This window comes from Cynocephalus volans, chromosome 3 (assembly GCF_027409185.1).
Source record: "Cynocephalus volans isolate mCynVol1 chromosome 3, mCynVol1.pri, whole genome shotgun sequence".
Lineage (NCBI taxonomy): Eukaryota > Metazoa > Chordata > Mammalia > Dermoptera > Cynocephalidae > Cynocephalus > Cynocephalus volans.
Window position 1 is genome coordinate 2690298 of NC_084462.1, and position 27904 is coordinate 2718201.

A 27904-nucleotide genomic window follows, 5' to 3' on the forward strand; every position below is an offset into this window, starting at 1 on the left:
AGTCAGGGGTCACGGCGGCGTAGGCTGTGGCGGGAAACATTGTTTGAAGCGGGTGAGTATAGGAGGAAGGGGAACTGGGGGGACTTGGCCTGGCATGGAAGGGGGCTTGAGGAGCCGGGCACGTAAGCCTGAGAGACGGTTGTGAGCGGTCGCGTGAGACGTGGCGGCGAGAGGAATCCCCTTGGCTCGCGGGCGCTGAAGAGGGATAGGGGCTAGTCCTCTCCTGGGCAAGTGCGCGGGGACGCGCGGGAAACTGGGCGGGGTGGGGAGTCCTTGGTGTGCAGGAGGCGCATGCGCTGGCCTCAGGGCAAAGGGAGAACCGGGCCGGGAGGCATTTGTGACTGAGTGGTGCTCGTGCGGGCATGGTATTATTTTCTGTTCGCTAAATATTTACTTAGTACTCTGTGCCAGGCGCTGTTCTAGAAGCAGGGGCTACAGCATGAACAAGTCGGAGCAGGTCCTTGCCGTAGGCGAAGATAGCCAGAAGACAATAGGTCATAGTAATAGTAAAGCAATGCTTTCAAACTGTGATACTTTATCCGAAGTGAAATAGGCAGGGTAAAGTGATCACGACCGGAGGGGCAGCCTGCTGCTTCTTGAGCTGGAGCGATCAGGAATCAGCCTCTGGGGAAGTGACATTTGAGATGAGAGGTCCGCTCTGTACGGAAAGATCTGGGCAGAGGGACCCTTAAGTGCAAAGGCCTTAGGTTGGAAGTGTTTGTAGCTGGAGCCGAGGAAACAGGAGAGAAATACAGATAAGGTTGGAAACGGGATGGGGAACCAGATCCTGTAGGGCCTTGTAAACCTTGGTATGGGATTTGGCTTTTATTCTAGGTTCATTGGGGAGTCATAGGAGGGTTTGAGTATGGGTGCAACATAATTCCCCCTGTGTTTTGAAGAACTCGCCGGTCGCTGAGTGGAGATCGCATTGTTGCAGGATTAAGAGTGGAAGGAAGAGTTAAGAGGCAAGAAGGGATAGTGGGTGGACTAAGCTCCGATTAGGGTGATGTCAGTGCCTTGCCTCACCTACACCCACTCCAGGAACCTGTTGTTGCCTTGTCTTTCCCCCTCCTTTCTGCACTTCCCCCACCCAGGCTTCTCCTGTTTCTTAGAGAGGTTCCTTCCCCACTCAGGTGCTTTGCCACTCCCTTCCCTCCTCTCTTCAGTCCTTTAGACAGTTGCTGTTGTGGCAGGCCCTTTGCCGGGCACTGGGAAGTCAATGATAATGATAATTTAGTTTGGTTGGGGAAAGAACAGGTGATCTCAGTCCATGGTGCTGTGAGCTATAATGAAGCAGCACTAGTTTTGGGAACAGAGAGAAGAACTGGTGGGGGGCCTCAGGGAAGATTCACCAGAGCTAGTGACACTGGAAGGGAGAAAGGGGAATTTCATCCAGCATACCCTTCCCGAGGCCTCACGTTTGCCACGCGCTGTGTTGGGGATGCTGGGTACTCAGACGAGTCAGCCATGCCCTGCCCTCCAGAGGTCCCTGTCTGGTGAGCAAGGCAGACATGCCCGGGTGGTCCAAGAGCAGTGACAGAGAGGCCCAGGGAGGGATAAGGCCAAAAGGTGAAAAGTGTGTAGAAGTTTTCCGGGGAGCAAAAATGAATAGTTACATTTGTAGTTATTTAATCATTTCCTCAGCAGATGTGTGTGAGCCAGGATCCTGTGGTGAACAAGCAGACAAGTGTGTCTTCAAAGACTGTCTCCCCCACTGGGCAAAGGGCAAGTCACCCTTATGCCTCCACTGTCACAGAGAGAGCCCAGCAGTGTGAAGTGCTGGTTAACAGTAGGTCTCTGGCACCAGCCTGCCTGAGTTTGAGCCCTGGTCTGTCCCTCTGGGCTAGCTGTGCCACCTTGGGCAGGTAGCTTCACCTCTGTGGGCCACAGTGCTGGCCATTGTAAAAGGGGGTAGTAGGAACACCTACCTCAGAGGGTTTTGTGATGATTCTTGGAGTTTCTTTGTTCATTCTTCATTCGAAAAATGTTGTGTTTTTTTTTTTTTCTTTTTCAAGGGGATCTTAACCCTTGACTTGGTGTTGTGAGCACCACACTCAGCCAGTGAGCGAACCGGCCATCCATATATAGGGATCCGAACGTGGGGCCTTGGTGTTATCAGCACCACACTCTCCCGAGTGAGCCACGGGCCGGCCCCGAAAAATGTTTTTTGAGTACCTGCTTTATCCCAGGAGCCCTTGTAGTGTGTGAAGTATAGCGGAAACAGACAAAATCCCTGCTCTCATGGAGTTCCCATCCTAGTAGCACGGGTAGACAGTGAAGAAGATAAATAAGCCTCCATTCTCAGGCTTGAGTGGCATGGGAATCTTTGGAGGTCTTTTTACGACACAGATTGCTGTCCCCCCATCCCCAGGTCCTGATTCAGTGGGTCTAGGGTGGGGCCTGACAATTAGCATTTCTAACAAGTTCTGGTTCAGGGACCACAGTTTAAGAACTCTGAGAACAGATACAGTTTACCAGACAGTGATAAGTGCCAGCAAGAAAAATATAGCTGGAGAAGGGGATGGAGTGTGCCAGGAAGGGCCAGCAAGCACAGCACTTTTAATCAGGTCTCATTGAGAAAGTGACATTTGAGCAAAGACCTGGGGGAGGGAAGGGAGGGAGCCACAGGATGTCTGGGGAAGAGAATTAGGGCTGTGAACAGCCCGTGCAAATGTCTTGAGGTAGGATGGAGTGGTTAAGGAGCAGCAAGGAAGCCAGTGGCTGGAGCCAAGTGAGCAAGGGGGATTGGATGGGAGGTGGTATTAGAAGGAGGCCAGGTTATTCAGGGTCTTGTGGGCCATGGTGAGGACTTTGCTGTAACTCTGAGTGAGAAGGGAGTCAGGGGCAGGCTCTGAGCAGAGGAAGGACGGGATGATCTGATGTATTTGTACAGAATCCCTCTGGCTGCCATGTGGAGATACACTGAGGGGGACAGAGTGGAATGTGGGAGATGGAGAGGAGGCTATTCATCGATTCCTATTTCCCAAGTGCTCTCTGTGTGCCGGGCACTGTTATAGGCTCCTGGGAGACTTCAATGAACAGACCAATCCCTCCCCACACAGAGCTCATATTCCAGCAGGGGGAGACAGACAAACAGCAATGCACATAATAAGGAAGTGAGTGATCTTAGAGGAGCTTCTCTGTTCTTGCAGCAGACGAAGGACCAGGGTGGGAGCCATGCAGGAGCTAAGAAGCAGTCGGGCTCAGATCTCTTGGAAGGTAGAGCTGATGGGATTTGCAGGTGGAACCAGTGTGTGTTCTGAGGGGAAGAGAGAAGCTGGGGTGACTCCAAGGTTGTTGGCCTGATGGGAGCTGCTGTTTACTGAATCAGGGGAGACAAGGGTTGTGAGAAGCAGGTTTGAGGGGATCAGGAGTTCACCTCTGGAGTCTGAGATGACTGAAGAGACATCCTCACACTGGGGATGTTGAGTGGGAAGTTGGATCTGTCAGCCTGGAATTTAGGGAGAGGTCCTAGGCTAGAGACATAAAAGTAGGCATTGTCAGATTTGGCATTTTAAGCTGTCAGATTGGGTGAGATCAGATGAGGTCACCAAGAGAATGAATGGCACAGAAAACCAGCCTCCAGCCCATGGTGAGCATTCAGTGTTGATTTATTATCAAGGCCACTGTTGAGTACTTGCTAGTGAAGCGTTGTGAGAGGGGAAGAGCACGATGTTTTCTAAGCTCTTGTCCTGTGCCAGGGCAGACAAGAGGAAACATGTAGGGGGCTTTCCCTCCTAATGCTGCTCTGTCTCAACTGTGCGCTTACAGGAGCTTAGATTTTGCTCCTGGTGACACCTTCCCTCCCACCGTACCCCCATGGCACAGCCAGTTAACCAAGGACAGCCAGTCGGCCCTCTTCCTGCCTCCCTACTGCCAGGCCAGGTCTGGCAACACCTCTGGGCTCCCATAAGCCCCTCAGCTTCCTCTGCCCCACCCTGGTCTCTCCCGCCAGCTCGTAACTCCCAATGTCTTTGGCTACTTGCATGGCCAGAGCAAATACTACTAAGCTTTTTTCGTCCTGTGAGGTAAGTCTTGCGTATATGTGGTTCACATTCAAAAGACACAAAGAGAGTCAGTTAAAAGTCTTCCTCATACAATTCTTAACAGCCAGAAAGGTGGAAACAACTCTAATGCTCATCAACTAATGAATGAATAAACAAAGCACGGTAAATCCATAGAGTGGGAGAATATTCAGGAATAAAAAGGAATAAAAGGCCTGCCAATTAGCTCAGCTGGATAGAGTGCAGTGTTGTGACACCAAGGTCAAGGGTTTGGATCCCCATATCGGCCAGCCTCAGAACAAACAAAAGGAATGAAGCACTGATACGTATTACAGCACGGATGAGCCTTGAAACCATTACATGAAAGAAGCCAGACACAAAAGGACATATATTCTAGGATACCATTTATAGGAAATACCCAGTATAGGCAAATCCTATTGAAAGAAAACAGATTAGTGATTATTACCTAGGGCTGGGGGGACAGATGGGCTGAATGTAGGTGATAGCTAAAGGGTGTGGCCTTTCTTTTTGGGGGGCGATGAAAGAGTTCTAAAATTGATTGTGATGATGGTTGCACAACTCTGAATATTCTAAAACCATCCAACTATCTACACTTTAAGTGAGTGAATTATGTGGATGTGAACTATATCTCAATAAAGCTGTTACAAAGTAAAGTCTTCTTCCCATTCTGTCCTCCCAGGAAACCAGTATTACCAGTGCCTTATCGCTCCTTCTGGAATGATTCATTAAAAGCAGATATATTTATGCATATTCCCCTATTCACCTTGTAAAAATGTTGCTATTTTTATTTTATGTATATACCCCTAACTTATTATTTTGAAAAGTTTCAAATATGCAGAGAAGTTTCAAGATGAGTACAGTGACAGCCACGTACCTTTGCCTGGATTCACTACCTGTCAGAGTGACACCTCATTTTGCTTTATGTAAACACATACAGGCACACTTTTTTTTTTTTTTCCCCCTTTTTTCCTTTTTGGCTGAACTATTTAAAAGTTGTGGTCATCATGATACTTCATCTCCGAAACTCCAGCAGGAATCTTTTAAGAACTGGGAACTCTAACCCAGTTATGTAAGTACAATATAATTATCATATTCAGGCAATTTAACTTGAAACAATGCTATTATTGAATAGACAGTCCTTATTCAGATCTGGCCAGTCATCCTGGTAATATTCTTCATAGCCAATTTCAATTTTTCAATCCGAGATCCAATCTGGGATCACACACATTTAGTTGTCATGATAACTTTTCTTTCATGACACTGACAGTTTAAATATTCCAGACCAATTGTTGCCACCCTTCACTTTGGATTTGATCGTTTCGTAATGACGAGAATCAAGGTAAACATTTTCTTAGACATTTTTCTTTTAAATACAAAAGATAAAACGCTAAGTACACCATTCTGCACCTTGCTTTATCAACTAAACAATGCCTCTTTGAGAGCCTTCCATATCAGTACACAGAGAGCTTCCTCATTCCTTTATACAGCTGCATAGTATTCCAGTGAACAGAAAACAGTCCCCTAGGGGGAGGACATTTAGGTGGTTTCCAGTCTTTTGGGATTTCAAACAATGATACTACCGGAAATAACCTTGTAAATGCAATTTTTTGTATGCGATAGTATAACTAGCATGAATCCCTATATGTGGAATTGCAGCCTCCAAACTTTTATGTTTTTAATCGAGGTGTAATTTACATTTAGTGTAATGCACAGGTCTCAAATGTGCAGTTTGATGTACACTACATTCCCATCACCCCAGAAAATTACCTCATACCCCTGCCCAGTCAGTCTCTCCCACCCCAGAAGCAGCTGCTAATCCAATTTTCTAGCACCATAGATCAATTTTGTCTATTCTACAGCTTACATAAATGGCATCATACAATATGTACTTTCTTTTTTAACTGAGGTGAAATTAACCATTTTAAAGTGAGCAATTCAGTGGCATTTAGTACATTCACAATGTTGTGTAACCATCACCTCTATCTGGTTCCAAAATATTTTATCACCCCCAAAGAAAACCCCCTACCCATTAAGCAGTCACTTCCTATTCCCCCAATTTGTATGTTTTGTGTCTGGCTTCTTTTGCACACGTGTTTTTGAGATTTATCCATACTGTGTATATTAGTAACTGACTGCTTTTCCTTTTTTTTTTTTTTTTTTTTTTTTTGGTGGCTAGCTGGTACGGGGATCCAAACCCATGACTTTGATGTTAAAAGACTGCACTCTAACCAACTGACTGCTTGTAAATGTTGAGAAGTATTCATTATATTCCATCTCCAACGTTTGAGATAATGCATCCCCAGTCCAGAATTTTTCAGTGCTGTATTTGTTAAGGTCTAGGCTATGCTGCTATAACAAAGAGCACCCAACATTCAGTGGCCCAAGAAAGCTACAAGTTGATTTCTCCAAAGGTAGGCAGGTGTGCAGGATGGATAGGTGGCTTTGTTCCAAAAGGTTGTTGAGGAGCTCAGTGTTGTCCTCATGCCTGTGGTCGAGACTGGCTCACCACCACATCCACGTTCCAGCCATTGAGAAGGGGAAGAGGGTGGAGGGCATATAGCTTCCTCTTACTGCTGGGTCCCAGAAATTGCACACCTCATAGCACTCATTCCATGAGAGAGACCTTAGTCATGTGACCATGCCTAGCATTGTACCCCAGGAAGTGTAGCCTCCAGCTGGGCATCTTGTGGCAGTGACAAGATGGAGTGGGGGTTCTGTTATAAAAGGGACAGAGCAGGGACTGGATATGGAGCAGTAGTTATGGGATCCATAGGTATTTGCTTGAACCTAGGGCAGCTGACCTGTTGTCCTCTGCTTCTCCCTCCCAGGTGGGTCTGGGGTCTACCCTAGGTTCCCATAATCCTCTCTGTCTCAGCCTGGACTGTGGGAGATACGGAGTTTTTTAAATTTTTTTTTTTAAGTTAAATGCAGTTGGGTTTTTTTTGTTTTTAATAATAATTTTAAATTTATAGGATGGTTGAAAGAATAAGAATAGTGCAAAGAACAACTGTATACCCTTTACCCAGATGAACCTGTTTTAACATTTTATGCTATTCACTTTATGAGTTGCATGTTTTCTTTCTCTCCTCTCTTTCTATATACATACACACACTTTTAAAAAAAGAGTTCAGAATAGCTTGCATATGTCACGGCTGTTTACCCTGAAAGACTTGAGTGTGCATCTCCTTAGAATGTCCTCCTGCTGAACCACAGTTAAGTTACCAACTTAACTAAATTTAACCTGAATACAATCTTGACTAATCTACCACAGGATATATACTTTTATATCATTATATCTTGTCAAAGTATACCCCCAAAATAATTTTTTATAGTTTACAATTAAGAAAACATATAAACACATATAAATAGTCTCTATTTGGTTTCTGTTTTGTTTGGATTGGGGGAGGGAGTGGGTTCCTATAAAGGGCATTTGGGGGATAATTGGAGAAATTGAGAGACACACTATTTACATGTTTTTTTTTTGTTTGTTTCTATTTAATTTTTAACATTTACTTGTATATATTTGTGGGGTACAGTGTGTTGTTACAATACATTCATATACTGCACAATGATTCACTTAGGGTGGTTAGCACCGTTTTGTACCTGTTACTCCACCACTTCTCCTCCCCAACACCTTTCGTCCTCGCCCCTCCCCTCCCTTCCTCTCTTGACCGCTGGTTAAGATTATTCTACTCTCTAACTCTGTGAGAACCACTTTTCTTTTTCTTTTTTAAGATTCCACCTATGAGGAGATTATGTAGTATCTTTCTTTCTGTGCCTGACTTACGTCACTTAACATGGTGGTTTTCTAGTTCCATCTATGTTGCTGCAAATGATAGGATTTCATTTAATATGTATATGTATAGCGGAATAGTATTCTGTTGTGTATATATACCAGTGTTTAATTCATTCATCCATTGATGGGCATTTAGGTTGATTACATCTCTTTTGTGAACAGTGTTATGATGAACATGGGCGTGCAGGTGTCTTTTTGATATATTGAAAAATTGAGTTACTTGGTCTTTTGCTGTTGAATTCCTTATATATTCTGCGTATTAGCCCCTTGTCTGATGTGTAGATAGCAAACAGTTTCTCCCATTCTGTAGGTTGTCTCTTCACTTTGTGGATTGTGTCCCTTGTTGTACAGAAGCTTTTTAGTTTGGTGTAGTTCCATTTGTCTATTTTTGCTTTAGTTGCCTGTGCCATTGTAGTCTTGTACAAAAAAGTGCTCCCTCATTCTCATTTCATGTAGGGTTTCTCCTTTGGTTTCTTCTAGTAGTTTCATAGTTTCAGGTCTTAAATTAAGGTCTTTGATCCATTTTGAGTTGAGTTTTGTGTGTGGTGAGAAATAGGATTCTAGTTTCAATCTTCTGCATGTGGGTATCCAGTTTTCCCAGCACCATTTATTGAAGAGGCTGTCCTTTCCCCAGTGTGTATTTTTGGCACCTTTGTTGAAAATCAGTTGGCTGTAAGTGTGTGGATTTACTTCTGGGCTCTCTATTTTGTTTCATTGATCTATTCATCTGTTTTTATCCCAGTATTACGCTGTCTTGGTTACTATAGCTTTATAGTATATTTTGAAGTCATCATACTACGATACCTCCAGCTTTGTTCTTTTTGTTGAAGATTGCTTTTGTGGCTGGCCTGTACGGGGATCTGAACCCTTGACCTTGGTGTTACAACACTGCACTCTAACCAACTGAACTAACTGGCCAGCTTGGACATTTTGATGATGTTATTTCTTCCAACCCATGAACATGGGATATCTTTCCATTTACTGTCATCTTCAGTTTCTGTCACCAGTGTTTTATAGTTTTCATTGTAGAGATCTTTCACCTCTGGTTAAATTTACTCCTAGGTGTTTTCATTTTTTTTGGTAGCTATTGTGAATCAGATTACTTTCTTGATTTTTTCTTCAACTTTCATTATTGGCATATAGGAACACTATTGATTTTTGTGTGTTGATTTTGTATCCTGCCACTATACTGAATTATTTATTCTAGTAATTTTTTGTGGAGTCTTTAGGGTTTTCAATGTATAGGATCATGTCATCTACAAATAGGACTAGTTTGATTTTCCTTCTTTCCAATTTTGATGGCCTTTATTGCTTTCTCTTGCCTCACTGCACTGGCTGGAACTTCCAGTAAGTACTCTGTTGAATAGAAGTGGGGAAAGTGGGCATCCTTGTCTTGTTCCAGATCTTATAGGAAAAGCTTCCTATTTTTGGCCATTCAGTATATTAGGTGTGAGTTTGTTGTGTAAGGCCTTTACTGTGTTGAGGTACATTCCTTCTCTACTTAATTTGTTGAGTGTTTTTATCATGAAGTGGTGGTAGATTTTATCAAATGCTTTTTCTGCGTCTATTGAAATGATCGTATGGGTTTTTTTCCTTCATTCTGTTGATGTGATGTTGATCACTTTTATTGATTTGCATATGTTGAACCATCCTTGTGTCCCTGGAATGAATCCCACTTGCTCATGGTGAATGATCTTTTTAATGTGTTATTGGATTTGGTTTGTTAGTATTTTGTTGAGGATTTTCACATCTGTATTCATAAGGGATATTGGTCTGTAGTTTTCTTTTTTTGTTTTGTCTTTTTCCAGTTTGGGTATGAAGGTAATAGAATGAGGTTGGAGGTATTCCCTCCTCTTTAATTTTTTGAAAGAATTTGGGAAAAAATTAGAATTAGTTCTTTTTTAAATGTTTAGTAGAATTTGGTAGTGAAGCTCTCTGGTCCTGGGGTCTTCTTTGTTGGGAGATTTTTTATTACTGCTTCCATCTCATTACTCATTTATTTTATATTATTCTTGAGTCAGTGTTAAATGTCCTGGATTTGATCATTGTACGGTGCTTATTTAAGGGAATGTCCTTGTTCTTAAGAGCTACATGCTAAAGTATGTAGCAATAAAAGGGCACGGTATCTGCAGTGAATTCTCAGATGCTTCAGGAAAACTAATGATAACATGATGTGTGCACCCTGTATATGTCAGAGGGCAGAAGGCAGAGAGGGAGTGAGGAAGCAAATGTAGCAACATATTGGCAATTAGGGGGAAGGGTATACAAGAGGTCTATGAATTTGAAATTCTTTCAAAAAAAAGGGTTTTTTTTTTAATGCAGTAGCCTCTGCAGTGTTATAAGCTTGGAAGGGACCTGATCAGATTCATATGTCAGTCAGGTCCTGCCCTGGCACCTAATGCAGTGCCTAGAGTGAAGTCAGTGCTTCCCAGCTGTTCACTGAATGAAGGCCTGGGCAGATGGACTGGTGGGCAGGCCAGGGCATCAGGGCCAGAGGTTTGTGGGAAGTAAAGGGATGTGCCAAGGACCAAGTCTGATGGGGAGAAAGGGTTGAGAGCATGCGGGGCAGGTGATGAGGGGTCTGTAAGGGACAAAAAAGGGAAAAGTTTGTGGAGAGCTTGAGCATCTAAGGTAAGGATTAAACTGAGGTGGGGAGTAAAAAGGGGCATAACTGTATTAGCTAACAATTAATAATCTGGAATGTGCCAGGCACCTCATCACCCTACAAGGTGGAGAGTTGTGTTATTCTTTAACTACTCCAGAGTATTAAAAGGCTTGAGGTCATGGTGGGTGCATGGGAGGCCATGGAAAAGACAAGGGAAGGGGTATCTCTGGTCAGAACCTCTACCAAGCCCTGACTTGCCCAGCAGGATGGATGGTAAACGGCGGCCAGGCCCAGGCCCAGGCCCCGGGGTGCCCCCGAAGCGTGCCCGTGGGGGCCTCTGGAATGAAGATGAGGCACCTCAGCCATCTCAGTTTGAGGAGGAGCTGGCACTGATGGAGGAGATGGAGGCGGAGCACAGGCTACAAGAACAGGAGGAGGAGGAGTTGCAGCCAGCCTTGGAGGGGGCTGCAGATGGTAAGACTTATTAGAGCAGGAACCCCCTACAACCTCCCTACCACTCCTAGTCTTGCCTCTGGATGAAGAGTCAGCTGCAAGGCTGACCTGAGACCCCACTTTGACCCACAACTTCTGGCAGATTTGGAGTCCTATAAAGGGCTGACCTTTGACCCCATGCCAGTATGCAAACTTTTTTGCCTTTAACTTCTCTCCTGACCCTGACCTTTGGCTCCCAATCTCTCCTGAGTTTCCTGCCTGACCCAGACCACCACTTCCACCTGACTTTTCATTTGTAGGTCAGATGCCATCTGAGGAATAATGGGCTGGCCTGGGAGGGCAGTTACTTATTTCTGAGGGAAGACCATGACTCCATGTAGCCCCACTTCTCCCCATCCCCAGGGCAGTTATCCCTGTCAGCCATAGATTCTCGCTGGCTTCGGCCCACCCCGCCCACCCTCGACCCCCAGACGGAGCCCCTCATCTTCCAGCAGTTGGAGATCGACCATTATGTGGGTGAGTTTGGCAGGTAGAGAGGCAGAGTGAGGGGGGTCTGAGCTCCTGGGGTGGACACCGGGCCAGGTCAACTCCCCTGGCTTTGCCCCTCAAGCAGTCAGTGTCTGTGTGAGGAGATTGACCCAGGAAGTCCCCACCCTGGTGACCAGGGCCATGAGAGGGAAGGACAGGGCTGGGGTGCCAGAGCAGGAGGCAAGGAGTCAGAGTGGGTGGGTGGGAGCAAGGGTCCAAGAAGGCTTCCTGGAGGAGGGGAGCACCTTCCAGCTGAGGCATGAAGGTAAGAAGAGTTGTCTCCATGCAGAGGGGAGAGGCATATCTGTCCATTTATTTATTCATTCATCCAGTTAGAAGCTACTGCACATCTACATTGAGCTAGGCCCGATTCCAGGCAGACAAGGTCTCTGCCCTCAAAGTCTCGTGTTCTAGAAGGAGAGACAATAAAAAAGGAAACGTAACATCCAGTGGTGGTGAAGGTTACAGAGGAAGGTAAACTTGGATGGAGGGTGCCAGAGTGTGTATCACGGAGGTTGGGGAAAGCCTCTGAGGAGGGGCTAAGGACCTGAGGGGATGTCTGGAAAAGAGGGATTCTAGGCAGACGGTCCTGACAAGGGAGCAGGTCAGGTTTGTTTAAGGCACAGCAAGGAGGAAACCAGTGTGGCAGGAACAGGGGCACAAAGGACAAAGATGAAAGCCAGGAGGTCACTGAGATCTTGTTGGCCCAAGCAAGGACCTCAAGGTTTCCATTCTAAGTGAGCTGGGACATATTTGGTAATGGAGAGACCCATTCCTACTTGTGTATTAGAAGTCTATCCTGTAGAGAATGAAAAGACAAGCTACACACTAGGAGAAAGGGTTTGCAAGCCACATATCTGATCAAATGCTGGTATTGCAAATACATAAAGACCACTCAGATCTCAATGGTGAGAAAACAAACAGTCCAAGTCAAAAATGGGCAAAGAACTTGAACAGAAAGTTCACCCAAGAGGATGGCAGTGAAGCCCCTGAAATGCTACTCACTGTCATTAGCCATTAGGGAAATGCAAATAAAAGCCACAGGGAGAGACAATACACCCCTATTAGAATGGCTAAAGTAAAATAGACTGACAACAGCAAGTGCTGACAAGGACATGGAGCAACTCTTGTGCATTGCTGGTGGAAATGTGGAATGGTGCAGCCATGCTGGGGAACAGTTTGGTCGTTTCTTTTTTTTTTTTTTTTAAAAGATGACCAGTAAGGGGATCTCAACCCTTGGCTTGGTGTTGTCAGCACCACGCTCAGCCAGTGAGCAAACCGGCCATCCCTATATAGGATCCGAACCCGTGGCCTTGGTGTTATCAGCACCGCACTCTACCGAGTGAGCCACGGGCCGGCCTTGGCCGTTTCTTAACAGAGTTAAACCTTTTCTTACCATAGGACCCAGCAACTCCACCCCTAGATATTTACCCTAGAAAAACAAAAGCTTAGGTTCAAACAAAAGCCTGTACATGGAATGGATGTTAATAGCAGTTCTGTTCATAACCACCAAAAACTGGGAATGACTCGCATGTCCTGCAGCAGGTGAATAGATGAACTGTGGTACATCCATACCATGCAACACCGCTCTGCAATAAAAAGGAACAAACTATTGACTCTGCAACAACATAGATGAGTCTCAAAGGTGTCAGAGTGAGTGCAAATGATACCGGAGTGGAGGATGTGGGGAGGCCCAATAGCAGGCCTCAAGCTACCCTGTTCTCTGCCAGATTCTTGACTCTGCCACGGGAAAGAATTCAAGACAGTCAGAGGAGAAAGTGAAAACAGGTTTAATATAGAGAATGAGAAATACAGACTTCACAGGGAAAGTTCAGCCTGGCTCCAGAGACTGAGCAGCAGCTGCAGCAAGTTTAATACAAAAAGTAAGAAATACACACCTTAAAGTGCTGACTGGCTCCAGGAGAGTGAGCAACTGCTCCGCCTTCTTCCTGGATTTCATTTTTATAGTTTTTCTATCTATACATATTCATGATGTCTAATGAATATTCAACGAAGGGAGTGGCTCCCAGTTATGTAACCTAGCCTTGCACATGTTCAGTTAGTCTCTTAGAGCATGCTTATTGGTCAAATTCTGCCACATGTACCAAATACACTTGGAATATTCTAGGTGCTGGGGCTGGCCAGTTGCTCAGTTGGTTAGAGTGTGGTGCTAATAACACCAAGGTCAGGGGTTTGGATCCCTATACTGGCCAGCTGCTAAAAAAAAAAAAAAAAAAAATCCTAGGTGCTTAATAGCCCCTCCAGTGGGAAGTCATTTAAGGGGTAAACTCCTTTTTACTGAGCATGCTTGGCCACCGAGATTACATAAATCTGCCTCCTGTCGTCTCAATCTCTACATGTTGTTACTGAAAATAGGTGCTACAGGCCACAGTAGTTTAGAACTCAGACCAGGCTTGAGTCCTAGCGTGGTGGTTTGAGACCAAGGGGAGTGGCCTGAAACCCGATTCCAGGGGGACTGAGCACCTCCTATCTCACAAAAAGCCACACTCCAAAGCTAACATACTGGATGATTTCGTTTATCTGGGCAGTGTAGAAAAGATAAAACTGTAGTGAGGGAGAACAGATCAGTGGGTGCCAGGAGTGTGTGTATGGGTGTGGGGAGGAGGTTGATTACAAAGGGGCAGCTGGAGGGAACTGTTAGGAGTGATGGAACTGTTTTGTGTCCCAATTTTGGTAGTGATTGCATAAATCTATACATGCATTAAAATTCATAACACCAAACATAAATACCAAAAGCCAATTTTACTTTTACAAGAAATTTTTTTATATTGTAACAGTAAGGAGGGGGCCTCCCAGTAGCTACCTGGTGGGAAATGGGTTGTAGGAGGATAATGGTGGAAATGGAACTAGGGAAGAGACAAATAGGAAGAGCAAACAGTGTGGTGAAGCCGGTAGCGGGGGAGGAGGCCCTAGGCTGCAGGGCTGGGGGCTGTGTTTGGACCACAGGAGAGCTTGGGTCCTGCTGCGGGCGTCTAAGGAGGTCCATACCTTATCCTACAGTCCCCCCAGGCCCAGCACGGCCTCTGCCTTGGGGGCCCCCGTCCTGCGGCTCCGTGCCTGTGCTCCGCGCCTTTGGGGTCACTGATGAGGGCGTCTCTGTCTGCTGCCACATCCACGGCTTCTCTCCGTACTTCTACACCCCGGCGCCCCCTGGTGAGTGGCCACTGACCCAGGACACCCGGCTCCTGGCCACCTCCTAGAGGCCTCCTGCACCGCTGACCGCCCTCCTACGCCAGGTTTTGGGCCCGAGCACCTGGTGGAACTGCAGCGGGAACTGAACACAGCCATCAGCCGGGACCAGCGCGGAGGAAAAGAGCTCACAGGGCCAGCCGTGCTGGCCGTGGAGCTGTGCTCCCGCGAGAGTGAGTGCCGCCCCTGGGGACCAGTGGGTGGGGCCCCCGCAGGGCCTGTCCCAGACTCTTCTGTCCACAGGCATGTTCGGGTACCACGGGCACGGCCCCTCACCATTTCTGCGCATCACCCTGGCGCTGCCTCGCCTTGTGGCACCTGCCCGCCGCCTCTTGGAGCAGGGCATCCGCGTGGCAGGCCTGGGCACCCCCAGCTTCGCACTCTATGAGGCTAACGTGGACTTCGAGATCCGGTACAGCTCCTACCTCGCTTCTCCGACCTCTGCCCCCACCCCGCCCCCAACAACCTTTGCCTACTGACTCTCAGTCCCCTCCAGGTTCATGGTGGACACGGATATCGTTGGGTGCAACTGGCTGGAGCTCCCAGCTGGGAAATACCTCTTGAGGCCGAAGGAGAAGGTGCGGGGCTCTCCAAGGGCGGGGTCAGGGAGCCGGGACACTGCTGCGGCTGATTGACCCTGCCCCATAGGCTACCCTGTGTCAGCTGGAAGCAGACGTGCTGTGGTCAGACGTGGTCAGTCACCCGCCAGAAGGGCAGTGGCAGCGCATTGCGCCCCTGCGCGTGCTCAGCTTCGACATCGAGTGTGCTGGCCGCAAAGGTCTGTCCCCAGGGCCTGGGCTCCTCCCCCTCCTCTGCTCGTCTGTAACATGCCAGGTTCAGGCAAAGAGGGGTGCGGGGAGAGCATTCCCGCTAGAGGGAACAGCAAGTGCAAAAGCCCCGGGACAGGAGAGTTTCAGCCTGTGTGGCTAGAAGAGATTGATCCTGAGAGAGTGGGCCTGGAGATAAGGACAGAATGGTAACTGGGTGGATCGCGCAGTCTGCAGGCAGTGGGGTCAGAAAGATGTGAAAGGGCTGGGGCAGATCCAGAGGGGCAACCACCCTAGTGTTTGTGATGGAGAAGCAGGAGTCAGGTCTCCTGCATCTTTCTCCTCCCGCCCTCTGCAGGCATCTTCCCTGAGCCTGAGCGGGACCCCGTGATCCAGATCTGCTCGCTGGGCCTGCGCTGGGGTGAGCCGGAGCCCTTCCTGCGCCTGGCACTCACCCTGCGGCCCTGCGCCCCCATCTTGGGCGCCAAGGTGCAGAGCTACGAGCAGGAAGAGGAACTGCTCCAGGTGGCTCTTGTTCTGTTAACACCCCCCTCTCCCTGTCTCTACATCTCAGTCATCCCCTTCTGGACCCTGGATGCTGAGATGACCAAATCCAAGGGTTTGGTTGGATCCCTGTGCATTGAGAGCTAAGTGTTTCCCCTCTGGTTCTGCGATATATTCAGAAGCACCAGGGGACTTCTGGGACAGTCTTGGGAGTAAGGGGATCTGAAATAGGGAAAAGACCAGGTGACTCTGTGTCCTCCTACCCGCAGGCCTGGTCCACCTTTGTCCGCACCATGGACCCTGATGTGATCACCGGCTACAACATCCAGAACTTTGACCTCCCATACCTCATCTCTCGGGCCCAGTTCCTCAAGGTAAGGGCAAGGCAGGTGGGGAGGCTTCCTCTCAGATGCCCCAACTGGTGGGGGGTGAGGGGACCTCAGGGCCCTATGCCTCCTCTCTGCTCTGTCTCCATGTGGCTTTGTCCTGCTTGAGGCTGTCCATCTTGCTCTGTGTACCTGCAGTCTGTCATCTCCAGCAGCTCCATAAGTGTCCGGGGCCTGGCCCTGCCCTGCTTAAAGTTCAAAAATTTACTGTGGCTTTTGTCACAGGTGAAGTGGGCATTATGGTTAAGTTCAGAGTAGGCCTGTATATTTCGTGGGGCAGACTGAAGCATGCAGGAGTTCAACAAGCCATTGAACTAGCCATTGAATCTAGGCCTTTCTTTAGCATACGTCAGCAAAGAGTAAGGAAGGTGGCAGGTGTTGTTGAAATATGTAGTAATACTTGTTGAATGTGGGTGTGAGTATATAAGAGTGTATCAGTCTGCTCAAGCTGCTGTAACAAAGTACCACTGACCAGGTGGCTTAAAACAACAGAAATTGTCTCATGGTTCTGGAGGCTGAAATGTCCAAGATCAAGGTATCAGCAGGGCTGGTTCCTTCTGAGAGCTGTAAGGGAAGAAACTGTTGTTCCAGGCCTCCTTGGCTTGCAGATGGCTGCCTTCTCCCTGTGTCTTTTTACATTATCTTTCCTCCCTGTGTGTCTTTGTGTCCAAATCTCCCCTTTTTATAAGGACACATTCATATTGGATTAGGGCCAACTCTAATGACCTCAACTTGATCATCTGCAAAGACTACTTATTTCCAAATGAGGTCACATTCTGAAGTGCTTAGTGTTAGGACTTCCGTGTCTTTGATAGGGGACCCAGTTCAGCTCCTAATGGGGTATGTTATGTTACTTACCTACTTTTCTGTATGTTTGGCCAGTTTGGTAATGAAAACATAAAACAAACTCTTATGGCCCCAACAGCTCCAGGGAGAAGCAGCCTGGCATTTGTACCCAGGTCACCGCTACCCTGCTCTCCCCTCAGTGCCCCTTACCCTCGGCTCCAGCCCCAGCTCAGGCCTCTCCTCTCCCTCCTGGTCTCTCAACCCAGCCTCAGCCTTTCCTCTAGTCTGCCCCCAACAGCCTGAAAGGACCTCTTCTCCACCTTCCTGCCCCCCGGTGCCCTCAGTCCGCTGTCTCTAGCCTAGCTCCTCGGTCTGCCTCCTCCTCTGCTCCCATCTGGCCACCCCAGGCTCCGTCCACTCACTACATCCCCACTGAGCTCAGCATTGTTACCCAAATCTGCCCCTCCCTGTTCCCCATCTAGGTACAGGCTGCAGCCTCTGGGTACCATCCTTGCCCCCCACAGCTCATCAGGCCCCCGATTCTCCCTGTCCCAGCTCCAGCTGCAGCTTCTTCTCCCCCTCCAGACTCCCTCACTAGCCTCTGCCCTCCCACCCCAGCCCCAGAGGGTCTTTTTGCACCCAGAGGTGCCCCTGCTCCCAGCCCCCAGTGTCGCATGTAGGGGCTGTTGTGGTTAGTTTCTGTGTCCGACATGACCTGGGACACTTAGTATGGGCTGACCTGCCCCATACCGTAGCCTCACCCAGCCCAAGTAGCTGTCCCAACCCCCCACCACCAGGTACAGACATTCCCTTTCCTGGGCCGTGTGGTCGGCCTCCGCTCCAACATCCGGGACTCATCGTTCCAGTCGAAGCAGATGGGCCGGCGGGACAGCAAGGTGGTCAGCATGGTGGGCCGTGTGCAGATGGATATGCTGCAGGTAGGTCCGGGCCAGTTGTGTCCCTGGCCTTGGGATGCTGCTGCCCCTGCTTGTGCCCAGCCTTCCCTCTCCCTTTCCCAGGTGCTGCTGCGAGAGTACAAGCTGCGCTCCTACACTCTCAATGCTGTGAGCTTCCACTTCCTGGGTGAGCAGAAGGAGGATGTACAGCACAGCATCATCACAGACCTGCAGGTGCCACCCACCCCTGACCCTGCCTGGATCTAACCCCACCTGGCCTTGACCCCCCACCACCTGTAGCCTCTGACCTCTGCCTCCTGCCTTCCCCGACCTCATTCCTCCACCTCCAGCCCCAATCTCTGACCTCAGTCTCACACTCGTCCCCTACCTTGACCTCTCACCCACCCTCCCGACCTCCGCCTCTAACTTCCCCAGTCTCGCACCTCCACCTTTTACCTCAAGCTCTGATCTCACTCTGTCATCTACTTCTGTGATTTGTGACCTCAACCTGCTAGCCGCCTTTTTCTGACTCCAGATTTCTCCCTATTCCAGTGACCTTTGTCACTGTGACCTTTGCTGTGCTCTCCTTCCCTGACCCTGAGTCCACACCAGCCCTTCAGATTGCCCCGTCTTCTTCCTGACCTTGTCGAATCCCTGACCTACTCCCCACCTCAATCCCTACTAGACTCTTGCCTGCTCCTTGGCCATTCAGAAGCCACCCCTGCCCCATCTCGCCTCCCTCCCCCTCCCCAGGCTGCCTTACACTGACCCTGGAGCCCCAACTCCTACTTCCTCCCATGGGCCCACCTCCCACTCCTGACCCCTGACCCCATTGGTGCCTGTCCCCAGAACGGGAATGACCAGAGTCGCCGCCGCCTGGCTGTGTACTGCCTCAAGGATGCATTCCTGCCACTGCGGCTGCTTGAGCGACTCATGGTGCTGGTGAATGCCATGGAGATGGCACGTGTCACCGGTGTGCCACTCAGCTACCTGCTCAGCCGTGGCCAGCAGGTCAAGGTCGTGTCCCAGCTGCTACGGCAGGTCAGTGGGCCAAGCCCAGGGTGGCCGTCCACACCGCTCACCACTGAGGGGACCCACCAGGCACGTCCCGCCCCTCTCCAGGCCATGACATCCTGGACTTGCTTTCTCCTCACTGTCTCTCTCTACCCCCTTTTCCAGTCTTCAGTGCCCACTCCTCCATTTCTGCCTTCTCCCCTCCCAGGCCATGCACGAGGGGCTGTTGATGCCTGTGGTGAAGTCGGAGGGTGGCGAAGACTACACAGGAGCCATTGTCATCGAGCCCCTTAAAGGGTGAGGCCCTGAGGCTGTGCTGGAGGTAGCACTAGGGCTCTGGCCCTGACACTTCCCTGTGGCTCCTCCTCCCTAGGTACTATGACGTCCCCATTGCCACCCTGGACTTCTCCTCACTGTACCCGTCCATCATGATGGCCCATAACCTGTGCTACACCACGCTTCTGCGGCCTGGGGCTGCCCAGAAACTGGGGTAAGAAGCCTTCACTCAGCACCTGTCCCCTGAGGCTAGCCTGGGCCTGACCTTCAGGGGTTTCCAGTCTGGCAGGGAAGATGGGCATAGGTCCAGGAATAGTAGGGAGGAAAGGGGAGGAGACCCCAGAGGTAGGGCCAGCTTGAGGGGGCCTGAACGTGCTCAGGGCCAAGGCCAGGACCAGTCTTCAATGCAGTCTTTAGGGCAGAGGTGGGGCTAGAAGTGAAGGAGAGAGCAACCTGGTAGTCACCACCGTCATCTCCCAACCCAGCCTGACCTCGGATCAGTTCATCAAAACGCCCACAGGGGATGAGTTTGTGAAGACATCAGTGCGGAAGGGGCTGCTACCCCAGATCCTGGAGAACCTGCTCAGCGCTCGGAAGAGGTGGACTCTTGAGCCCCCCTCCTACCCTTGCTCAGAGCTCCGACCTGCTAAGGCTTCTTGGCAATCCCTGTCCCTTGCTGGGTCACCCCAGTGCTGCCCAGCCCACTCACCTGCAGGTGTGTGTGAGTTAGAACAAGGCGCCCCCGCCAGGTAGCTCTCATTCACCTGCTTGGCCGGGTGCTTCTGTGCAGTGCACGGCAAGCCCAGTGTCCTGGGCTCCTCCCTGGCCCTCTAGTTTCCCCCGAGACCTGGGGCACCATGTGAGAGGCCTTTACCCCCACCCCCTCCCAGGGCCAAGGCCGAACTGGCCAAGGAGACAGACCCTCTGCGACGGCAGGTCCTGGATGGGCGGCAGCTGGCGCTGAAGGTGAGCGCCAACTCCGTATATGGCTTCACCGGCGCCCAAGTGGGCAAGTTGCCATGCCTGGAAATCTCACAGGTGAGCCCTCAGGGCCCTGGAGGGCAGGCGGGAGGCAAATGGGCCCCCTCTGTAGGAGAACTAGGGTCTATGTGGTGGAGCTGCGTCCAGGAGTCCAGGCCTAGTTGTCCTGATTCACTGGCCTTTTGGAGAGGGGATGCCAACATGGCTTGAGCAATTGGTTCATTCATTCATTCATTCATTCAAAAGACACTTAATACATGCTGTGGGCCAGGCCTTGCCCTGTGCCCTAGGGATACAGAGGGTGACAAAGCGGATGACAGTTCCTGTCCTTATGTGGCTCACAGACTAGTGGGGACACGAACAGTGACAACAGTAAGCGTGTTTAAGATGCAAGGGGCACCAAGGGCTCTGCAGACAGACAAAGTGGGGGTGGGGCAGAGAGCACTAAGACTGGGCAGGATAGACCACTCTGAGCAGGTGACACTTAAACAGAGGCCTAGAGATGTGAGGGGTTTCATGGTCACCGGACAGACCCCTTGCCATAGCAGTCTATGCCCCAGCCCACCTCCTCTGGTCCTGCAAGGGGGAAGAGGAAGGAGGACAGATTCCCACTGATGGGAGGAACAGCCTTGTCTCAGAGGTCTCAGGGACACCCAGCAGCATAGCCAGGCTCTGACGCTTGATTTGCTGTGTGTCCTTGGTTGAGTCACTTGACCTCAGTCACTGTTGGAGCACATGCTGGGGTCCTCCCTGCTGCCATGGGTGTGAGTGCCCCACTGAAGATGTTTGTTGGGTACTTGGTCAGTGCCTGGCCTTGGGAGGGAATGGGGGTAGAAAAGCCCATTGTCTCCCTCACCATCTGCAGCAGCATCCTGGGCCTGCTTACCTACAGCCGCTCTGCTGCTTGGACAGAAAAACAAAAGGTCTAAGATTCTGCCAAACTGGGATCAGTCCTCAGCTCCCAGCCTAATGCTTTAGAAGGGTCTTCCAGTCCAGTCCCTTTGCTGGGGTTTGGGTCTCAGCACTTTCCAGACTAGTGGTGGTGCACTCTGCTTGGTTACCTCCAGGCATGGGGAGCTCCCTCCCTACCTGGGCTGTGTCAGTCTTCACATGGAAGGAAGGTGTGGAGGAATTGCCAGTGGGTGGGCCTTCTGGTAGGAGGGGCCTGTGCATGCACCCACCCATCTGCAGTTCTGGGGTCCCCAAGACCACTCTCAGATTCAATGATACACTAGAAGTACTCAGAGAACTCAGAAAAGCTGTTATACTCACAGCTAGGGTTTAATACAGCAAAAGGAGATAGATTAAAATCAGCAAAGGAAAGAGGTGCACCAGGCAGGCAGGGCTTCTGAGAGTCCAAACGTGGAAAGACCAAACATGGAGCTTCCGGTTGTCCTCTCCCAGTGGAGTTGCACAGGCAACATTCATTTCTCCCAGCACTGATGTGTGACAGCACAGAATATCGCCAACCAGAGAAGCTCATCTGAGCTTTGGGGTCAGACTTTTTATTGGAGGTTGGTTTTGTAGGTATGGAACACCCATGTGACTGACCTTAGTTACTCAATTTCTAGCCCCAGAGGTCAAGCCGATTCCTCATGGCCCAAGGCTGCCACCATAAGCCATGTTAGCATAAACTACCTGATGTGGCTTAAGGTCTCAGGTAAACAGAGGCACTCTTATCAGACAGGAGGACATTCTTAGAGGTCCCCAACACCCCTTAGTCCCCGTCCCAGGAGCAAGGCAAGAGCCAGACCTTTCTTTGGACAGGGTGAATTCTTTACTGCATGACACCTCTGCTCCCCTCTTTGGCCTTCCATAGTCCCCAGGTGCCTCTCCACCCTCCTTGGTAGAAAGGGGTGGATATTAGGCTCCAGCCCTTAAGCAGAGCCAGGCTAGGAGAGCGCAGCTTTGCCTTCTAGGGCTGCTGCTTGCTAACCCTTTCTGTCTGTCTTTTCTCTCTCAGCCCCTTCCCTCTGTCTCTGTTCTGTCTCTGTCCCTTGGCCTCTTATTTCTGTCTCTCAAGCTTATGGGGGCAGGGGGATAGAATAATAAACAAGTTCTGAATCATTCCAGAAAAGATAAGAAAGGAAAACAAAAAGAACATAGAACAGGTGGAACAAGTAGAATGCAGATAGTAAAGTGGTAGATTTAAGCCCAAATAGTCTATCATGACACTAAATGTAAATTAACTGAATGCTATAGTTAAAAGACAAAGATTGGGCCCTGGCTGGTTTGCTTAACTGATTATAGCATGGTATCAGTAACACCAAGGTCAAGGGTTCGGATCCCCCTATTGGCCAGCTGCCCTCTGCCAAAAAAAAAAAAAACCAAAAACCCAGACTGGATCCACAGAATCACACCCAACTCCCTTGGTGTCCCTGCCCCCCAGCCTCAGTTTCTTTATCTGTAAAAAGAGACAGTTGGAAAGAAATGGTTTCTCAATGGGGGTGGTACTACTCCCTACCCTGGGGGCGTTTGTCATGTGTCAGTAGGGTCATTTCTATTTGCGCAGGGATGGAGGTGGCACTGCTGGCTTTCAGCAAGGGGGCAAGGCATGTCAGTGAGAGCTGCCCAGGTCATCACAGTGTCAGAGAAACACTGAACCAATGGCCTCTTCTTTTTTTCTTAAAAAAAGATGACCAGTAAGGGGATCTCAACCCTTGGTTTGGTGTTAGCACCACGCTCAGCCAGTGAGCGAACCGGCCATCCCTATATAGGATCCGAACCCGTGGCCTTGGTGTTATCAGCACCGCACTCTCCTGAGTGAGCCACGGGCCGGCCCTCCAATGGCCTTCTGATGTAGTCTATTCTTCCTTCATGCCTGGAGCTCTAGTCCAGGGAACCCACTTCTTTTCATCAGATCATTGAGGAGCAGCCTAGTAGCAACGTTTTTGCATATTTGGAAGCTGAGGCCCAGGAGGGTGGAGTGGCTGGCCCAAGCCTACACCACCTGGAAGTGGTGGAGGCGGGAACCTCCTAGCTCGTGTCCACTGCAGGTGGTCCCTGGGCCTTTATTCTGCTCTATTCTCCACGCCACAGAGTGTCACTGGGTTTGGGCGTCAGATGATTGAGAAAACCAAGCAACTGGTCGAGTCCAAGTACACAGTGGAGAACGGCTATGGTGCCAATGCCAAGGTCAGGGGCTATCCCACCGTTAGCCCTAAGGTGGGCCCAGAACAGGTGGGGGTGATTGCAGGGAAGCTGGGCCCATATGTCCCCGCACCTCCCAGTCACCTGGTCACATTCTGCCTGTTCTCCCATGGTAGCAAATCCCTCCCACCCCTCTGCCCCCTGCCCACCCCAGTTGGCAGAAGGGGACTTCCCTCACACAGTCCTTCCCCAGGTGGTGTATGGTGACACTGACTCTGTCATGTGCCAATTCGGAGTCTCCTCTGTGGCTGAGGCAATGGCTCTGGGGCAGGAGGCTGCGGACTGGGTATCAGGTCACTTCCCACCGCCCATCCGGCTCGAGTTTGAGAAGGTATATGGGGTCCCCCCTTTATACTCCGGGCTCAGAGTGGAAACAAGTATGGGTCTTGCCAGTTGAGGGGGTCTGTTTCTCGGGGTGCCTGCAAAGCTTGAGAATGCAGTAGTTTGGGGGTTACCTCATGTCTGGATTTGGGAGATCCTGATGTTCAGGGTCTCTCTGTTTTGGGGTGCCCTGATTGGGGTACTCTGGACATCCCATTCTTCAGGTTCATAAGTCCCAGTGTCAAGTTATTTTGTGGCATGAATTTGGGGCCTTGGTTTTGGAAACCTACAAAGACTTGGGCTTTGTAACACGGGACATCATCCTGTGGGATTTTGTAAACCCTGCCACAGTGTCTCTGGTTTGGGGGTTTCCCAGTGCCTGTCAGGTGTGGGAGCGTCCCTCAGTGGTGGGGACCCTGATGGGGATCTTGGATATGGGTACCATCGTCCAATGTCTCCTGGCTCCCAGGGTGCATTGGGCTTGGCTCCAGGAAACCTCACACTATATTCATTCTCCATAGTTCTAACATGCACCTCTGGGTGTACCAACTTGGAGTCTTCTGAGTTGAGGAAGTCTCTGCCTCAGGGCTCACCCCTGGATCTTAATCTTCTCTCTCTCAGGGGCTGCCTCATTGTATCCCCCTGTCTAGATCTCATGTTTTAGGGGGCATCTCTAGGTTTATTCCACTCTCTGTTTTAGATTGGGGTCCCTGGCATGCTGAGGGTGCTCAAGAGCCATTTAGGGTTCTAGAGTTCATTCTGCTACTTTAGGGTGTAGCTCCCCAAGTGTCTGATCCTGTGTCTCAGCGACCATCCCTGTGTGTCCTCAGTGTCTGGTGGGGAGTCCCATGATTGGGGACTGGCCCCCACAGTCTCAGAGGTCTCACCCATGGGTTTCTCCCAGGTCTACTTCCCCTACCTGCTCATCAGCAAGAAGCGCTATGCAGGCCTGCTCTTCTCCTCCCGGCCAGACACCCACGACCGCATGGACTGCAAGGGCCTGGAGGCTGTGCGCAGGGACAACTGCCCTCTCGTGGCCAACCTAGTCACCGCCTCACTGCGCCGCCTGCTCATTGACCGGTGTGTGAACCCTCCATCCAGACCTGGAGTGCAGGCCCCCAGCCCCCTCCTCCCTCAGACCCAGGAGCCCAGCCCCAGCCCCTCCTTCTTCAAACCCAGGAGTCCCGGCCCCCAGCCCCACCTCCCCTGGGGACACAGGTGTCAAGCCCAGCTCCTCAGTGGTGAAGCAGTGGAAAGAGTTGGGTTGGACAGCTGTGGGTTCAGGTCCCTCCTCTGCCACTTTGCAGCCTGTGGCCAGGCAGGGCCCCTCCTTTCCCTGGGCCTCAACCCACAGATCCCCTCCTAGTCCCCCAGCCCTCAGGTGCCAGCCTGGCTTTCAGTGGCCACTGGTGATGCCTGCCTGTTTGGCCCACCCTCCCTACAGAGACCCCAAGGGTGCTGTGGCCCACGCACAGGAGGTCATCTCGGACCTGCTGTGCAACCGCATTGACATCTCCCAGCTGGTCATCACCAAGGAGCTTACCCGTGCGGCCGCTGACTACGCCGGCAAGCAGGCCCATGTGGAGCTGGCTGAGAGGTCCGACAGGCAGGAGGCGGGGGCCATCCAGAAATAGCCCCCTCCTGCCAGCTGTGCCTACCACTTCCTGCACCCCCCACTCTGCCACCCCACCTGACCTCACCCACCCACCACCTCGGTCTCCCCGCAGGATGAGGAAGCGGGACCCTGGGAGTGCACCCAGCCTGGGTGACCGCGTCCCCTACGTGATCATCGGCGCCGCCAAGGGCGTGGCTGCCTACATGAAGTCCGAGGTCAGGCCCACCTGGGCTGCCCGCGCCCGCCTGGCTCTCCTCTGCTTTCACTTCTGCTTTCCAGGATGGGCGGGCCAGTGGGGAGGGGTGTGTCCCTGTGCGGGCCCCATGGGGTTCTGACACCCCTGGGAGTCAGCTCCAAGAGGCTTTCTTCCATCCTCCCCCATCCCCCATTATCCTGACCCCTCTCCTGCTCCCTCTTATAGAAAGGGGGCCCCAGACTCCCCCGGTACACAGAGCATCTCCGTCTCCATCTCTGTTTCTGTGTGTCTGTTTCCATTTCTGTCTCTCCCTGATCCCTGCTCTGCAGCTTCTAATTCCCCTGGATTCATGTCCTCCCCCATGCTACCCAGATGTCGAGTGACCTCTGACCTCCACGACCTTTCCTTTTCCTCGCTTCCATGAACTCTGACCCTTCCTTTGTTCCTGGGGACCCCTACCTGTGGCCTCCATTGCAATATGGGACACAGAGCCTGTGGCCCAGTGACTCCCCATGACCTCTGACCCCATCTCAGACCCATATTCTCCTCCCCCACCATGCCACAGTTTCCAGGGCAGCACCCATGCCTGGTGGCTGCACCACACCATTGCCTCCTCCATTTATGGCTAAAGGACCTCAGTGGCTCCGGTGCCCTTACATGATGCATGACTATGTCATCCCTGTCCCCTCCCTCATGTGACCTTGCTGACTCCCCTGCTGCAGGACCCCCTCTTCGTGCTGGAGCACAGCCTGCCCATTGACACGCAGTACTACCTGGAGCAGCAGCTTGCCAAGCCGCTCCTGCGCATCTTCGAGCCCATCCTGGGAGAGGGCCGCGCTGAAGCCGTGCTGCTGCGTATGAGGGGCGCCCAAGTTGGTGGGGGTACCTGGGAGCAGGGGAGGGCACCACACTCACCATCTGCCCTTTCCTCCTACAGGGGGGGACCACACACGCTGCAAGACAGTGCTCACAGGCAAGGTGGGTGGCCTCCTGGCCTTTGCCAAACGCCGCAACTGCTGCATCGGCTGCCGCACTGTGCTGAACCACCAGGGTGAGCACCGGGCCCCACCTCCATCATTGCCCTCCTAGACACCCACCCCACAGGCTGGCACTGCTGCCCAGCAGGCCCTGGGACTGGGTGGGGGGGCTCTCCTCTGCCTGCTCCCCAACGGGAGGGTCCACAGCCCCCCGCCCTGGGAGTTCCCCAGGGGAGTTTTCCCTACACACTCACTCCCTTGTTCTCTAGCCTCCAGGGGACTTTCAGAAGCTGGGATGGGCAGCGGGCAGGGAAGGGGCAAGGATAGGGTGGCCCAGGCCAGCAGGTCCTGTTCTGACCTGCTTCCCCCCCAACACCCAGGAGCTGTGTGTGAGTTCTGCCAGCCCCGGGAGTCAGAGCTATATCAGAAGGAGGTAAGGGATCAGGGGAAGCCAGAAGGGGGTGGTTTCTGGGGGGCCAGGGCCACCCTTCTCAGCTCCTGCTATCCCCAGGTGTCCCACCTGAATGCCCTGGAGGAGCGCTTTTCACGCCTCTGGACCCAGTGTCAACGCTGTCAGGGCAGCCTGCATGAGGATGTCATCTGCACCAGGTGTGCATCTCCTGGGCCCCACCATGCCCACCCTGGCCTGCTCAGCCCCCTCCCAGCTCCCAAGACCTGTGCGTTGTGGACCAAACTCCCGACCAGGGTCTCTCGACCCTAGCACCCCTCCCTACATCCCCTTCTGGCAGTGAGGTCTCAGGAGCCTGTGTTCCCGTCTGCAACATGGGCCAGTGCCCTTCAGCCCCCAGGAGGTTGTGGGTGCTCAGAGAACCAGGGCCGGTCACCCAGTGTCTGCCTGGGAGATGGCTGCCCTCTGGACACACACCTGTTGCCATCCTGGCCCCCTCTCCCAGGGTGGGGCTGGGCTTTCCCCAGGGAACAGGTGGGCAGGGCAGGTTCCCAGGCCAGGTGACAGGTGATATACAGCCTGTGGCCCAGCACTTTGGCGGGCACCCGCTGTTATCTGCTCCCCCTGTGCCTGCTGAGCAAACAGGAGGGAGGGGATGGGGAGCAGGCGGGAGCCAAAGTCCTGGGAATGGCCCCTGCCCCAGGGACAGGTGCTTGCAGCCCCCCACGCCATCCCCAGGTTGGGCACCAGTCCTCTGGTCCACGGGCAGGGGCACCCTTTGCCCACTCTGCCCTGACCCCACCTGCTCGCCTACAGCCGAGACTGCCCCATCTTCTACATGCGCAAGAAGGTTCGGAAGGACTTGGAGGACCAGGAGCAGCTTCTGCGACGCTTTGGTCCCCCTGGCCCTGAGGCCTGGTGACCTCAGTGGCACTGACAAGGATGGGGGTGGGGAGGAGATTGGTGAGAATTAATAAAGTTCAGGCCTTTTGCTACCTGCTGTTTGGTC

The 27904-nt window shown here is 51.4% G+C and overlaps 1 protein-coding gene across 1 annotated transcript; it reads left to right on the top strand.

The window, feature by feature from the left end:
• On the top strand, positions 1-27890 carry POLD1 (DNA polymerase delta 1, catalytic subunit). The gene is made up of 27 exons (XM_063092204.1): positions 1-52; positions 10692-10900; positions 11282-11395; positions 14429-14581; positions 14665-14790; positions 14861-15029; positions 15114-15195; positions 15266-15395; positions 15743-15909; positions 16158-16262; positions 17858-17998; positions 18080-18190; positions 18806-18997; positions 19179-19267; positions 19344-19460; positions 19732-19845; positions 20137-20284; positions 23267-23362; positions 23571-23708; positions 24603-24778; positions 25143-25295; positions 25426-25528; positions 26232-26364; positions 26447-26560; positions 26867-26919; positions 26998-27095; positions 27712-27890. The coding sequence occupies exons 2-27, from the start codon at positions 10693-10695 to the stop codon at positions 27815-27817; spliced, it is 3336 nt and encodes a 1111-aa protein (XP_062948274.1). The 5' UTR covers positions 1-52; position 10692; the 3' UTR covers positions 27818-27890.
• The last annotated feature ends 14 nt before the right edge of the window (positions 27891-27904 follow it).